Source organism: Bombus vosnesenskii, unplaced genomic scaffold (genome assembly GCF_011952255.1).
Source record: "Bombus vosnesenskii isolate JDL3184/JDL3185 unplaced genomic scaffold, Bvos_JDL3184-5_v1.1 scf7180000015148, whole genome shotgun sequence".
Classification (NCBI taxonomy): domain Eukaryota; kingdom Metazoa; phylum Arthropoda; class Insecta; order Hymenoptera; family Apidae; genus Bombus; species Bombus vosnesenskii.
In genome coordinates, this window is record NW_022883852.1 from 8570 (window position 1) to 24487 (window position 15918).

Genomic DNA, 15918 nt, shown 5'->3' on the forward strand with positions numbered 1-15918 from the left:
GAATTTGATATTGTATACAAAGAAGGCAGGGCGAACGCAAACGCAGACGCATTATCTTGGAACCCCCCGGAAGTTTGGTTACCAATCAGAAAAAGAGAGGAAGTCACCGATTCGCTATCCAGTCTCAAAAAGATTCGAAATAGACACATCAACGGAAGACTCTCCCATATTCGAAGCCAAACCACGCGTCTTGCCTCAATCCACTGATCTTACAAAACAAGGAAAAGTTTTTACTCGAAAGCATCTTACACTGGAAGAAACGCCCGTAAAATATTCTGACTAAGCACTAACCGAGCTCGATGTAAACACAAATAGAGAAATAACCGATCAAGGAAAAAGGCGCATGGACACAACAGGCGAGGAAGAACCCTCCGCCATAATTCCAGAACTAACTCAACAACAAGAAAAGGATACGCATGTCTCAAAAAGATTCAAACTGGATACGACAACCGAAGACTCTCCCATATTCGAAGCTAAACCACATGTCTTGCCTCAATCCAGTGATTCTAAAAATCAAGGAAAGGGTTTTACCCGAAAACATTTTACAATAGAAGAAACTCCCATAAAATATTTAGACCAAGCATTAGCAGAAATCGATGTAAGTACAGATAGAGAAATAACCAATCGAGAAAAGGAGGACACGAATACAACAAGCGAAAAAGAGACCTCCACTGTAATTCCAGAACTAATTCAACAACGAGAAAAGGACACGAGACCTACGATAATGACCATAAGGTAGTATTTATAGATATACATGGCAACCCGATAGATAAAGGAGCCTTAGAAATGAAGGAAACGGGAAAATTGCCTCGTTATGAAGATTTAATGTTAGAAAAAGCAAGATTGAATTACGATTCTGGAAAATACATTGTATCCCTACCGATAAAGGAAAATAGAAATATTCCAATAACACCAGAAAATTTATTAAACTCGCTAAGATCTCTATTAGACGTAGTAAATGAAAAACAGTTAACTTCGTTCAGCATTAGCAAAGGAAACTTGGAGGAAATACCCTGGCGAAATACAATCAGAAAATTAAAGGAAATATTTATGGAAAAAACCTTAACCATCACCATTTGCACTGGGGAAGTAATTACCCCACCTGTGGAAGCGCAGAACAACATAATACGAGAAAAACATGAATCAAGCGTAGCAGGATACAAAGGAATAACAAAAACTTATCAAAGAATACGACAACATTACTATTGGGAAAATATGAAAAAGGAAATTCAAGATTACGTAAGAACATGTAAGGAATGTCAATTGAAGAAACTCACAAGAATAAAAGCAAAGCAACCAATGGTACTTACAGACGCACCAGGTAAAGCGTTCGATAAGGTTAGTATGGATATTGTAGGTCCATTACCAAAAACCCAAAGAGGAAACGAATACATATTAACTATCCAAGACCTATTAACAAAATACTCAATTGGGATTCTACTAGGAGGAATCTCTTCAGCCGAGATAGCGGACACTTTTATAAAGCGATTTATTTATCGTTTCGGGTCACCGAGAGGTATTCTCACTGATCAAGGAACGAACTTTACATCCTCACTAATGAAGAAAGTAGCAAAGAGATTCCGCATCAAACAATATACCACGACGGCATATCATCCACAAAGTAACGGTTCAATTGAAAGATCTCACCACGTGCTGATAGAATATCTCAAATTATACATTGAAAATTCCAGAAATTGGGACGAATGGGTAGAATTAGCTATGTTTTCCTATAATACCTCTATACACGAAGGAACGAAATTCTCCCCGCACGAATCAGTTTTTGGACATCTAGCCAGAGAACCTACTGGTGAAGTAATAATCGAAGAAAACATGGAACCAACTTACGTAGAATATCTCGAAGATCTGTTTGATAAAATTAACACCGTACAACGAATGGCAAGGGAAAATTTGATAAAATCCAAACTAAGATCAAAGGAATATTACGACCGACGAATCAACCCCCAAGATTTTAAAATAGGAGATTCGATATATTTACTAAAAGAAACCAGTAAAGGAAAATTCTCCGATCAATATACTGGACCATACAAAGTGCTAGAAATCTTGCAGAACCAAAACGTCAAGATCGAAGTAAAAGGGATTCCGCGAACGGTGCACTTAAACAAGTTAAAACTAGCGCATAACCGAAATAAGCAATGAATAAAGCGATTTCAGTGGGCAACGTAGTGCGTTAGTATATGTTATAGTGCTGTTCGTCGAATAACGCAGATACCGAACACCTAAAAGGAAAAAGGAAAATTATTATACGTGTTTCAATTATTGCTTAAATATAAAACGTGTTAACTCAATGAACAATTAACTAGCGAAGGTGAAAGTTACCTTGTGAACAAGTGATCCACATACAGGAAAGTGTACGTGCAAGTATAAGTTATGGATTGTTGTTCGTGGAACACAATGTATGACAGCTACCTAAAATAAGTGAATAAATTAGTTTCAATTGTCTCAGTGAAAAATACAAGATGACTAAATGTTATAACTATATTATGGATAAATCAAAAAGAGGTGTGACACTGTTCGTCGAATAATACAGATAGCGAAAACCTAAAAAGAAAAAAAGGGAAAATTATTATGTGTACTCCAATTATTGTTTGAATATACAACGTGTCGATTCAATAAATAATTAAAAGAGTGGAAGTGAAAGTTACCTTGTAAACAAGTAATCATCATACAAGAAGGTCTACGTGCAAAATAGGTTATGGCTCCCTGTTTGCGGAACACCATGTACAACAGCCAGCTGAAGAATAAATGAACAAATTAACTTCAACTGCCTTAATGCAAGTTACAACAGTACTAAATGTCATAACAATACTGTGGAAGCATGCCACTGTTCGTCGAACAACACAGATAGCGGAACCCTGAAAAGGAAAAGAAGTTTATTACGAGTGCTCCGATTACTGTTTGAATGTGAAACGTGTTAGTTCAACGAATAACTAAAACGGTGAAGGTGCAACTTACCTCGTGAACAATTAATCACCAGACAAGGAAGTGTACATGCATGAATTTTGCAGATTAACAAGAAGAAATAAAGTAGCTGATAAGTGTAGAAAGAGGTTAGAAAATAATTAAGATAGATTAATTGAAAGTAAAAGGATATTTTATTATGTATTAATCTACGTAGTATTGTTATATTATTATATCTAACATGTAGAAGCGGATTTTGTAGTGCACAATAGCGGTCGCACACACAATGCCTTATACACATATTAAATTAAATAAACTAAACAGTACCTTTATGGCTACAGATATAAGACGATTGAAGGCAACCGTGGTAAGTATTTAAGGCATATCGAACAATCAGATGATGTTGTGGGAATGCTCTAGGTAAGTGATGCAGCATCGAAAGAGTAGAACCTGAAGAATTACAGACAATGTTAATCTAACAAGTAGATTTTAATCACTAATAAGGGAACTAACTCATATCATACACAAAATAATAGCAGATAGCAAGTACATGCAATAATGAATTAATAGGAAAAATAAGAAAGGTTAATAAACACAGGAATAGGTTAGAAATTAATCAAGATAGACTAACTAAATATTAACAACATGACCGAACTCGGTGCAAAAGAATAAAGTTACGCTACACAAAATATCTGGTAACACAATACACAAAAAACATTAACTAAATTAAACAAGACTTATATAAATGCGAGTCGTGTATAATCAAAACAATGACTATTGAATTCCGGTAACAACACAATCCATGCTATCACATTTAAGTAACACACGGTATTGACACACACAATATCATAATACACAAAACAATATTACAGAAACACTACTAAATAAAAATTATAGTAATTAACAATTAATTAGCTATTTCAACAACACGCTACTGTTGACATTAAACCAACGATACACGCAAGCGACCATGTTGAAAAATTCGTCGCGCGTACCCCACACATACGCACCTCATCACAAATAATAGCCAATACATTGTAATACAGCATCATAATAGCAATGTTAGGTACTAATAAAAAAAAACAAGAAAAAAAAGGGGGAGAGAGTTAAGGAAAATATATATAATAAATAACAACTAACATAATCATAACATATTATATATATATTATATTATATACAGAGATACAGTATTCATACAAGGAACAGGTCCGAATGAAACATATATATATATAAAAAAAGATATAATATATATATATATATATATTAACTATTTTTGTATGTGTGTACAGAACTGATAGCGAATTCATCAACCATTCTCTGAACGAAGGATGGAAGAACATGTAGGTGTTGTCCAGACATTTCACGAGGAATCCAGAGAGCATTTCGAATCTCTGCAGAAAATTCTCCCATGTACGATCGTTTACAATAATCAGACTCATCTCGAAAGAAATTTTTTTTAGTTCAAGGAATAGCAATCCGCACCGTAGAACTGTAAAGCACCTGTACGCCACTCATGAAACCAAATACTTTTGCTATCCATCTGTAAACAAACAACATCTATAACTATACATATAATTTTCACTTATGTTTACCAATATATATACACGCATGTTGTAAAGTAGGCGATATTTATAACACTCACTTCCATTGATAATGCAAGTGACTCGTAAAATAAGTCGTCATATTTACCATTACACGCACATATATATATATATACATATATATTCAAAGGCAAGCTATAATTGTAATATCTATTCCTATTGATAATGTATACTTATATATTTATAACGATAAAACAAATCTCATCTATATTACTTACCAATACGTATGCATATATGTATATAATTATAACCCAGGTAGCATTCATAATATTTATTTTCACTGATAACATGTACGTAAAACCTAAAATAAAACAAAGGTTTTAACAACAAGAAAAAAAAAGAGAAAAAAATACATATAAATATAAAAATTTTCTTTTTCTATATATATATATATATATATTAATAATAATAAAAGGTTATTCTTATTTCTAATAAACTCGAAAGTAAAATGACAAATGACAACATTATACCATGATATACCGACACAAAGACACACCACACAGAAGAAACTAATAGAGAACGCTTTAAGCTTGGCAAACTTACCGCCCGACGAATTTGCATACACCATAACCAAAACCCAGGACACATGGCTCTGATCGCAGGAGAAGCGGTCCATATAGTCAAATGCATTCCGGTACAAGTAAAAGTACGACATACAACAAAATGCTACTCGGAGCTACCCGTTTGGCAAGGGAATCGCACCACAGGAACTCCGCCCGGACGTACGTCAAACGTGGCAATATTCAGCACCACCGTCGTTGGCCACGAGCGGAATATACACCCAAAAGGACCTCGACGCACTTCGGGACCACGTCATGTTCCCGGCAGAAAAATCTGCAGTTTTGAACACATTGGCCAGAGGAGCAACAGGAAAAACAATCGTCCCTAGAACAGTAAACATTCTGGGAATAATGGACGAAAACACATTAACGACAATAGCAAAAAATACCGTATCAAGCTTATGGAATGGTTTTATGGAATTTGGAACTGTCAGTGCAGCAATATTTGGAATACTTGTAATATTTAAATTAATCAAGACGATAATAGATATAGCCATACACGGATACCAGTTACGTGAAACTTACGGATGTGGAATCGCCCTATTAGGAGCAATATGCGGCTCAGTTACCCACCTGCTACTATACCTCAAAGGAAAACGAAATATCGATGATCAAACGGCACAACCTAGAGGAATATCGATAACACCAGTAGTCACTCAACAACCAACGCCATCTACATCCGCCTTGAGCGAACTCAGAGACACCATCAGTCAAATTTCCTTTGGAAATTTGAACTCCAAGGGAGGGGGTGTCACGTCCCGCGCTCCGCACGCGCCGTAACGAGAACAAGAAAACTATTCTATACAAAACGCGCGAATAAAGATTTGAATACACAAACGAACACACGGCGCCGCGAAACTAAAGGAAGGATTAACAAAGTGAGGGGCGACTAATAAATCCAATCAGTATAAAATAAAATAAAATAAATAAAACCAGCTAACGGATTGAACGAGTTACGAACCAAACAAATAAACCAGGAAATAAGAATAACTACGGAAAGGGAAATAATTGAAACGCCAGAAATACGAGTATATATAAATATATTTTAATCAATCAACTTGAAGAGTTACATATAAGTATAAACATATATGCTAGGCACGTAATAAATTAGTAAATATTAGAGTTAGCGCTTATAATACTATGCAATAAATACAATATTATCAATTTATGAAATATAAGTATATACAAAGTTAAAAACTAATACATACAATATTGTATTATTAAAGAAATAAAAGTTACATTGTCAGAAACATATATATATGTGTGCGCATTCTATTAAACAGATACATATTTGAAACAAGCCTACGTTCCGGTAAAGAATTATAATATAAGAATTACATTACGAAACATGCATGTCTCTATACAAACTTATAAAAATTTATATTCTAAACTACTACTAATCTATGTGCATTCTACAATCTAAAATACATACTTAAAACTAGCCTACATGCCGGTAGAGCATTATAATATAAGAATTACATTATGAAACATGCATGTCTCTATATAAACATATAAATAATTTATTTTTCTAAACTAAAACTACTATTAATAATCTACAAAAGAAATAGAACACACAACGCAACACTTGGGACTAAGCGACAACCTGTCGATAGCCCAAACGCTCAAAGTAATTAACACCGCAACGGCCTGAGTAATTGCATACAGAAATTCTATCATCAAACACAAATATGTAAACACACACTAAACGCACAATAATCTAGAAACAAAACCTTCAATACTATGTTGTCACACTACAAGATATATATGTATATATGAAATCAAATGATTGACACATAACCTCAAATACACAACACTATATCACTAAAGAATCTGAATGAAAATCACTTTGCCAGAAATATATACATATATACGCGTGCGTGTGTGTGTTCTATCTTATTAAAAGAAATTAATATAAAATAAATAATTAACATTTCATTTCGTATGAACACTATATGGGCAAGAGAGATATGCATATAAATACGTATATATATATATATATGTATGTATGTGTGAGTGCATATGTTTTATATTATCGAATACTCTATGAAATAAACTACTCGAAACAATAAATAATGCAATCAAAGAATTACAAAACATTAGCTATACTGAAGTGACACACAACATAAACATATATATATATACGTATATTCACACGAGTTATACTATTTAATAATATTAATAAATAAATGTTCTAATTGCGGTAGAATAAGGAAAAAAACGAGCGACAGACGAAAATTACTTCGATATCAAACAAAACTAAAGACTCGTCACTAAAAACTTTACTGATGACATTTATCAGCGGCCATGTTGGATTTACACGCGTCATGGCGACAGGAATATTAGGGATTAATGGAAGTCAGGCGCGAGAAACAAATCATGAAAACACATTGTTAACACTTCTCTTTAATAAATTTTATGGGCAACTACAAATATAAAAATATATATATATATTTAAATAAAAGGGGGGAAATATAAAATTAAAAAATTAACAAATGTAAAATAGATAACCTAACACTATCAGACTAAAAAAAAAAATATATATATATATACACATATTGAACACAAAATTAATAATAATAAGGAATATCAAAACAGCGAACCAACAAAATTGAGGCAGCTACAATAAATCAAAATCGAAACAAGGAGCTCCGGGATAAAGTTCGCTGAACTCACACATACACCAATAGCGCACAACAGGGGAAATTCCCTTTCTCCCAGAAGCATGGTGACGAAGATGCGCCTCCAAAACCTCTTCGGAATCCCTCTTTCGCTTGGGCTGGAAACAACACGGTATATTTTAAATAAAACGAAACAGGACGAACCAAACGAACTAAAAATAAGACTAAATACGTACCAGGGAAGTCTGGAAAGGAACCTCTGATAGAAACGACTCAGCAAACATGGTTCGAACGTCGATCACCGAAGCCTAAGGAAATAGCAAAAAAGGGAAAAACAATGAAAATCACAAAACAATCTTAATATGCAAACATCCAAACTTACGCAAAACAATTCGAGGGAGGAGGTCTTTGTTATGGGAGAGCAGCGGAGTTGCGCGTGTTGCCCGAGCAAACTTTAAAATGATAATGATGCTGCAGCCACCAGCCCTTCCACGCGCCGAAGAAACACCGGTAATTCCCACGGTACAGCACGTGGAAGTTTCTCGCGGAACGGACTAGATCAGCGTGGAATGCTTCAAATCTCCTAGACGCTAGCTCAGCAGAAACACAGGACCGATAAAAACTAAGTCGAAATACGGAATTTACATTTTGTCACGTACGATTCCAAGAAACCCAAACTGCAACATCCCGATTCCCACGGAAGCGTACCCCCAGCGGACCACCACCCCGTGGGGGATGGCATTATAAATAAGCAAAGCAACGTAGAGCACGGACTACAACGATAATCATCATTTAGCGATTAACATTATTATTCCGGTGAACATTCTTATTACGTTGCTCACGCACTAACATTATCGTTATTATACTCACCAATTATCGATTATCATTATCATCCTGGTGAATATTCTTATTACACTATTCTTTGTTCATTATTATTGCGATCTTCGTTATTACGGTTTAAAATTATTTTGTTCACTCTTTGTTAATTATTTCGTTACTACGTTCGTTATTGCGCTCACCTTTAGAAATTTTGTATAGTATTTTGCGCTTCGGGGTCTTTAGTTTTTCGGTCAAGAAAAGAGAGCCGCGACCAAGGAAAAAGAAAATTTTATCCTTGAGCGCGCATTGTAATTGCGGTATTAATCTAGTCAGTAAATTGTTCTGTCCGTATCGAAATAGATAAATAAAGTAAACGTGGATAGTAAACTATATTCGAGTTCAAGTAATAAACCCAACAAAAACTTCGACGACCAACGGAGCAGCTGAGGTAAATGGCGCCAGACAGCGCCTACTCCTCAAGGTAAGAGAATTAATTTTGAGAATTTCCTTCTTCTCTGATAATTTCGTTGCCCTTGAGAATCGAATTAGAACTTCTTATCATCGATCTCGTTTTATTTTCGTGAACGGTTTCGAAGATAGAATCATTGTTTAAACTTTAAACAAAGGATCGTTCGCTGTGTTGGCTTCTGCAAACACTGTTTTCGATTATCAAAAACACCTGTCGATCTTCGCATTCCTCCTCCCACTGTTGGTAAAATACTATCCGTCTTTGGGCAAGGCTTGCGAAACCACACGAGTCCCACACAGAGAGGATCGTTAGAATCATCCTCGATTATTAAACTCAAAAGGCAAGGAAATCGTGGTAACAGAATCCATCGTAGTAAATGAATTGAGTTTCGGTTCTAACGGCAACCTGTTACAGTGAAACTAAAAGAGAAGAAGAAGTCGAACGTAAAAATAAATATATGTCGGATCACGATTCGAATTTTGGGCGCGCGACGACTCTTCATGTGGACTAGCCATCGTTTCACAAAGCCGAGATTTTATTTACACGTGTATACAGGTCTATCACTAAGCTTAACAAATAATAAGTACAACTAATAATAAGTCTAACAAACACTCAGCCTAATGATGTACGATGAATGATCTACGAATAATTAAATTAAATAATACTATTAGCAATGTTTGAGTTCAAACGAATCCACGGTCACCGGGATAACTCCTTACTAAGCGAAACTAACTTAGACGCAAATGCGATCGTCGAAAATGCTCTATGTATCACTCTCCAAGGCAATCGCAAGAATGCCAGCCTCGTGGAGATTTTTCTCCCTGTACGATTGCATTTTGTTTTCTATACCCGTTTGGAAGCATCGAGAAGGTTCCAAACGCCGTTGCTAGGCACACTCGTTGGAAGCATCGAGAAAGTTCCAAACGCCGTTGCTAGGCAGTTTCTGCCTGGAGTTTTGATTACTAATACAATGTATGTCCCATTGCATCGGCACCTCCGAGGCAACACCACACGTGGCTAGGCCCGCTCTCGAGGCCGCATGCCGCCACAACCACATTTCTCGGAAAACACATACAACCACTCCAGACCTCCGTTAGATAAAACATCCATCCCGTGACCGTGGCTACGTTCAGCGCCCTATTGTCACCTCGAACCCAATCTCGCTTATTACAAATCTTAAGCAATTACAACTATAATAAAATCTAGGCTAAGGTACTAGAGGATGTTCCCAAGATTTCCAAGGAAAGGCTTCGGCTTTCCTTTCATCTCCGACACGGCCATCCTGACTATCACACGTCCTCGGGTGTACCTTCGTCAACAAAACAACAGGAAACAGGATTAGTATCATTGTGATTGGCATTCAAAGTGCCAGTTGCATTCTGCGTGCTTTCAGTCGGGTCGTAATGACATGACAGACCATTCTCGATTTCACACCCAAATGGGTCTCATCCTTCGAATCGCACATACTCTCAAAGTTCGTTGCATAACCAGCCTCGTAACACAATCGCTGTCAACACTAGACCGCCTCCAGCCTCATGACATTGTCACTGTCGGTACTAGACCAGCTCCAGCTTCGTGACATCGTCGCTGTCGGTACTAGACCAGCTCCAAATCCGTGACATTGTCGCGGTCGGTACTAGACCAGCTCCAACCTCGTGACATTGTCGCTGTCGGTACTAAACCGGCTCCCAGCTTCGTGACATCGTCACTTCCAGTGCCTGACCGCACTGAACTCCATCCCATGGCCGCACCTGGGCTCATATAATTCTACGATCCTCTGGGATCGGGGTACTCACATCGCCATGGTTACTGTCCTCGTCATCACAACAGACATCCAACTCCGCAGGAATGCAACTATCCGGCATTTTCCTTAACCTGTCATGACTGTACTTGTATGACCTTTTCCCATCCAGTGTTTTCAAGGTATATCGGTCTCCTTCCAGGACCTCCGATATTACAAACGGACCCCTGAATTTTGGATCCAATTTTGTCTGGTTCCTTTCTTCATTTTGGCGTAGTACCAAATCACCGGGATTAAACCTAACTGCTTTAGCTTTGGTTTTATCGAATCTCTCTTTGTCATACCTAGCACTAGTTTCCATCTCTTTTATTGCCTGTTGTCTTACACTGGAGATATCTATTTCTTTTTCCTCGATGTTATCAGGTAGTAATAAGTCATACGGTCTTGCTTCTCTACCAATCAATAACTCTAAAGGACTCGATTTGGTTACGCGGTTGATGGTGCAATTCAGAGCCAATTGCATCTCCCCGATCGCGTCTTGCCATGAACGCCCGGTCGTTTCTACCGTTGTGAACATATTTTTTAACGTGCTCATAACACGTTCTACTTGCCCGTTGGCCCTACTTGCACCGGTCGCGATCAAATGAACTTTGATTTGTTTGCTTGCACAGAATTCTTGAAATTCCCGGCCCGTGAAACATCTACCCTGATCTGCTATTACCCGACCGGGACTACCGAACAAAAACACGGCGGACTTAAGTGCCTTGATAACGCTAAGCGAATCCAATTTGCGTGTGTGATGTAAGTGCACGAATTTCGTAAAGGCATCGATCAAGACGACGACATACTCTTTTGAGTCATTCTTGCCACTCAGCTTGCCCGTTATGTCCATGTGCACCGTATGCCACGGTATGCCGGTCTTAGGTATAGGATGCAGTTCAGCCTGTATTTTACCTGAACTAACCTTCGAAACTCTACAAGCATGGCAGTTCTCGACAAATTTGCGAACGTACTTCGCCATTCCCTCGAACCAATAATACTCTTAGAGCTTCTCGAGCGTTTTATCCCATCCTAAGTGCATAATTGACTGATGCACATGGTTGATGACGGACCATCTAAAACCTCTCGGAACAATGGGTAAGCAAAGGGTTCTGCCCTTTCGTTGTATTTTACGGTAAAGTGTACCGGATCGCAGTTCGTAGGTATTCGCGATATCTTCCGCGAACTCTTCGTTCTGTAATTTATTAACGATTTCGGAGATTTGCGGATCGCGACGTTGTTCCGCTAATAGCCAATCTTCGGAGATCTCGGCCAGATTAATCTCTTTCTCTGCGACCTTGTCTATCGTACGGCGATTCAAGTCCACGGGGTTTCGCGAAAAGAAATCTACGTGGGCCATTCGTTTACCCTCTCGATACATGATGTCAAAATCGAATGTTTGCAAATAAGCCCACCACCTATAACCCCGGTCGTTTAAGTTTACTTTGTTGCTGGAGGCTTTCAAAGAATTACAGTCGGTAACTACTAAGAATTTCCGTCCATGTAAGTAGTGTCGGAAATGCTTGACGGCGCTTACTACTGCTAGTGCCTCCAGTTCGTACGAATGATACCTAGATTCCGCGGGACTGGTCCTTTTACTATAATATTCGATGACTCTGTTTTCCTTTTCGACTTTGTGCATTAAAATAGCTCCATACCCCTCCGAACTAGCGTCGGTATGTAGCTCTATGGGACGATTGGGATCAAATCTCATTAACACCGGCGCGTCGGTCAGAACGGAAATTATCTGTTGTCTTATCTTTTCGTGCCTGTCCGTCCAAGTTATGTGCTTGTTACTAGAAGTGAGTGCGTACAAGGGTTTCATCACTTGTGAAAATTTAGGAATAAATTTTCGGAAGTAAGAGGCCAAACCTATGAACTGCCTAAGCTGTGTGACAGTCGACGGTGCAGGTAAAGAATTCAAAGCTTGTATTTTTCCCGGGTTTGGACGAACTTCTCCGTTACGAATTACATATCCCAAATAAAGTACCGACGTTTTCAGAAAAGAACATTTAGCGAAATTGAAAGAAAATCCGGCGTTTACGAGAGTGTTTAGTACAGTGTGCAACCTTTCTAGAGCTTGATCTATTGAGTCGGCGATTATTAGAACGTCGTCCAAATAAACAATGACATACGAATAAGCGAGGTCGCCTAAGGCCTTGAAAATGGCTCTCTGGAAAACGGCTGGTGCATTTTTCAACCCAAACGGCATCGTCACGTATTCGTATTGACCGTCGGGGGTAACGAACGCAGTATATTCCGTCGAGTTAGGATGAATGGGGATCTGGTGAAATCCGCTAGCCATGTCCAGGCTAATGAAGTATCTCGCACTCTGCAATCTCGCGATTTGGTCAGCAATAAGGGGTAAGGGATACCGATCCGCGACCGTATTTTTATTCAGCGCTCGAAAGTCTACACACAATCTGTCTGAGCCGTCCTTCTTCTTCACGAGTATCATAGGGCTCGCGAACGGCGAATTACTAGGTTTTACGATTTGTGCTTTCATTAATTCGTCTATTCTCTCGCGTACTATTCTTCGCTCTTCCTCGCTAAGCCTGTAAGGGCTTCTCTGCACAGTGACGTTGGGATCAATTAGCCGTATTTCCAACTGACCCGTATTGACGCGAGTACGCGGGAAACCCGTAATGAATGATTCTTTAAATTTTTCGAGAACAGAGATTAATCGATCTCTGTCGTTACCGATCACATCAGTGTCAACCTCGTTAATGTTGACCGCATCTTCCGCGACTTTACCACAAGCGTTAACGACCTTTGTTTTACAAATAACGAGGCTATTTTGCGTGATATTTACGTCGAATCCCTGGCTCAAAATCTCGCGACCAATCATGATATCGTATTTTAGGTAATCGTCGGCAAGGACATGAAAAACTATCTCCAATGTAAGACCGTTAATACAAACAGTGGACAAAATCTGAAGTGTACTCTTAATACAAGTATTCCCGATCCCTCGCATCACTACCACATCGGTTATTCTTTTACCCGAAAATTTCGAGGCTAGGGACTCTTTGATTAACGAACACTCGGCCCCAGAATCAAAGTAAAATGGATACGACTCACCCAGATGGCTTAATCTACCAGCCGGAGCTTCCACTACACAGGAGTCGATCCGGCGTTCGTCAATGGTTAGTCTCTTTTCCGCGATGATGGGCAATTAGGCGCGATATGTCCCTCCTCGTGGCATTTGAAGCAGGTCACCTTCGACGATGCGGCTGGTCGTTTTTCCTTCGGGTTTCGTATATCCTGCTCCTTCCCCGTTTGTATTTGCAGGCGACACTCCGTTCTCCTATGTCCGAGAGCACCACAGCGGTAGCACTTAATCCGAGGAACTGATAGCCTGCTTCGTTTAGCTTTAGGTTCCGTTAGTGAATTTCTTGGCGAAAATGTCGGCTGATCGTTGTAAGGGAGAATCCTCATTTCATCATGAAATTGGTCCTCCGTCCTGATATTATTCGCGAGCGTTAGTCGCCGAAAGCGTCGATCTTGTGAACTCAGTATATAAGGGGCGAGGGCATTGATCACTTCGGGCATCGTTAGATCCTGCAACTTCATCTGCAGCATGGAGCGGAGGCGACTACCGTACGCTCCCGGGGATTCAGCCTCCGACGGTCGTTCTCTGGATATCCTTATTAACGCCGAAGCGGCTGTCTCTCTGCCACCAAAACGCGAAAGAAATTGTTCCTTAAACGTTGGCCAGGTAAGCTTTCCACCGCGCACCATTTGTGAAAGCCGATGCGCAGCAGGACCCCTTAGGGCGCGATTTAGAGCGGAAAGTAACGCACTATCTTGCATCGGGTGGTCTTTCAAAATCAAATCAGCATGAGAGCACCACGCGGATGGATCGGCGCCCGCACCTTCGGGGTCAAAACGTGGTAACGTTGCATCCTTAGATTCCGTACTCGGTCTTTGCTCCTCCGGTTTGTGCGCTAGCGTCTGAATTAACTCGCGCATAAGGACCATTTGCTCTTGTAGCACTTTAAACGGTTCTAATCCCACTTCTGATGTCGGATCACGGTTCGAATTTTGGGCGCGCGACGACTCTTCATGTGGACTAGCCATCGTTTCACAAAGCCGAGATTTTATTTACACGTGTATACAGGTCTATCACTAAGCTTAACAAATAATAAGTACAACTAATAATAAGTCTAACAAACACTAAGCCTAATGAATAAGCCGCAGTCTGAATAATTCGGTGCCAAATGGCCTTCGTGGGCAGGTTGAGCGGTCACGGGTGGGGTTGGCGCCGGCACTGGCAGAACTGGCGGGCACCGGAACGCGTTAATTAGAGAGTAACTGGGTGTCGCTGCGCCGGGCGATGCGGGGGCCGAGCATAGTGGGGCCTTTCTTCCTGTACGATTGCATTTTGTTTTCTATACCCGTTTGGAAGCATCGAGAAGGTTCCAAACGCCGTTGCTAGGCACACTCGTTGGAAGCATCGAGAAAGTTCAAAACGCCGTTGCTAGGCAGTTTCTGCCTGGAGTTTTGATTACTAATACAATGTATGTCCCATTGCATCGGCACCTCCGAGGCAACATCACACGTGGCTAGGCCCGCTCTCGAGGCCGCATGCCGCCGCAACCACATTTCTCGGAAAACACATACAACCACTCCAGACCTCCGTTAGATAAAACATCCATCCCGTGACCGTGGCTACGTTCAGTGACCTATTGTCACCTCGAACCCAATCTCGCTTATTACAAATCTTAAGCAATTACAACTATAATAAAATCTAGGCTAAGGTACTAGAGGATGTTCCCAAGATTTCCAAGGAAAGGCTTCGGCTTTCCTTTCATCTCCGACATATATATATATATGTAAAGACATATTACTATATAAATATATTAAATATTTTAATTATATAACAATTTTTTTAAATTTATCGATAGGGTATGAACCTATAAGGTTAATTTAGCTTATTATATATATATAAAATTAAAATTAATTTTGGATATTAGTTAATAATATAATAATTAAATAGCATTTAAGTAATGTAAGTAAAATATATCTGATTTTTATTTAATAATCAGTAATTTAGAAAGAATTTTAAATTTTGATTTATTTTATATAAAATAATTTTTAAAGTAAATTATTATATTTATAAAAATTTAATAAACATAAATAAATTATAAATTAA

At 38.9% G+C, this 15918-nt stretch overlaps 1 protein-coding gene and 2 long non-coding RNA genes across 4 annotated transcripts; all 3 read right to left on the reverse strand.

Moving 5' to 3' along the window:
* Nucleotides 1-2232: 2232 nt before the first annotated feature.
* On the reverse strand, nucleotides 2233-4008 carry LOC117240997. 2 transcript variants are annotated; one of them, XM_033506999.1, is made up of 5 exons: nucleotides 3855-4008; nucleotides 3247-3369; nucleotides 2828-2873; nucleotides 2664-2752; nucleotides 2233-2559 (listed from the first exon to the last, which is right to left on the reverse strand). In XM_033506999.1, exons 1-5 carry the CDS (start codon nucleotides 3889-3891, stop codon nucleotides 2495-2497), a joined length of 360 nt encoding a protein of 119 aa, XP_033362890.1. In that variant the 5' UTR covers nucleotides 3892-4008; the 3' UTR covers nucleotides 2233-2494. The 2 variants fall into 2 exon arrangements, with proteins under 2 accessions (XP_033362890.1, XP_033362891.1); XM_033507000.1 differs by having other exon boundaries at nucleotides 2236-2427.
* A 361-nt stretch (nucleotides 4009-4369) lies between these two features.
* LOC117240999 lies at nucleotides 4370-4774 on the reverse strand. The gene is made up of 2 exons (XR_004494860.1): nucleotides 4739-4774; nucleotides 4370-4459 (listed from the first exon to the last, which is right to left on the reverse strand). It is a non-coding gene; the product is annotated as an uncharacterized LOC117240999 (long non-coding RNA).
* Nucleotides 4775-7666: 2892 nt separating this feature from the next.
* LOC117240996 lies at nucleotides 7667-8407 on the reverse strand. Its single transcript, XR_004494859.1, has 3 exons — nucleotides 8081-8407; nucleotides 7935-8006; nucleotides 7667-7856 (listed from the first exon to the last, which is right to left on the reverse strand). It is a non-coding gene; the product is annotated as an uncharacterized LOC117240996 (long non-coding RNA).
* Nucleotides 8408-15918: the final 7511 nt, after the last annotated feature.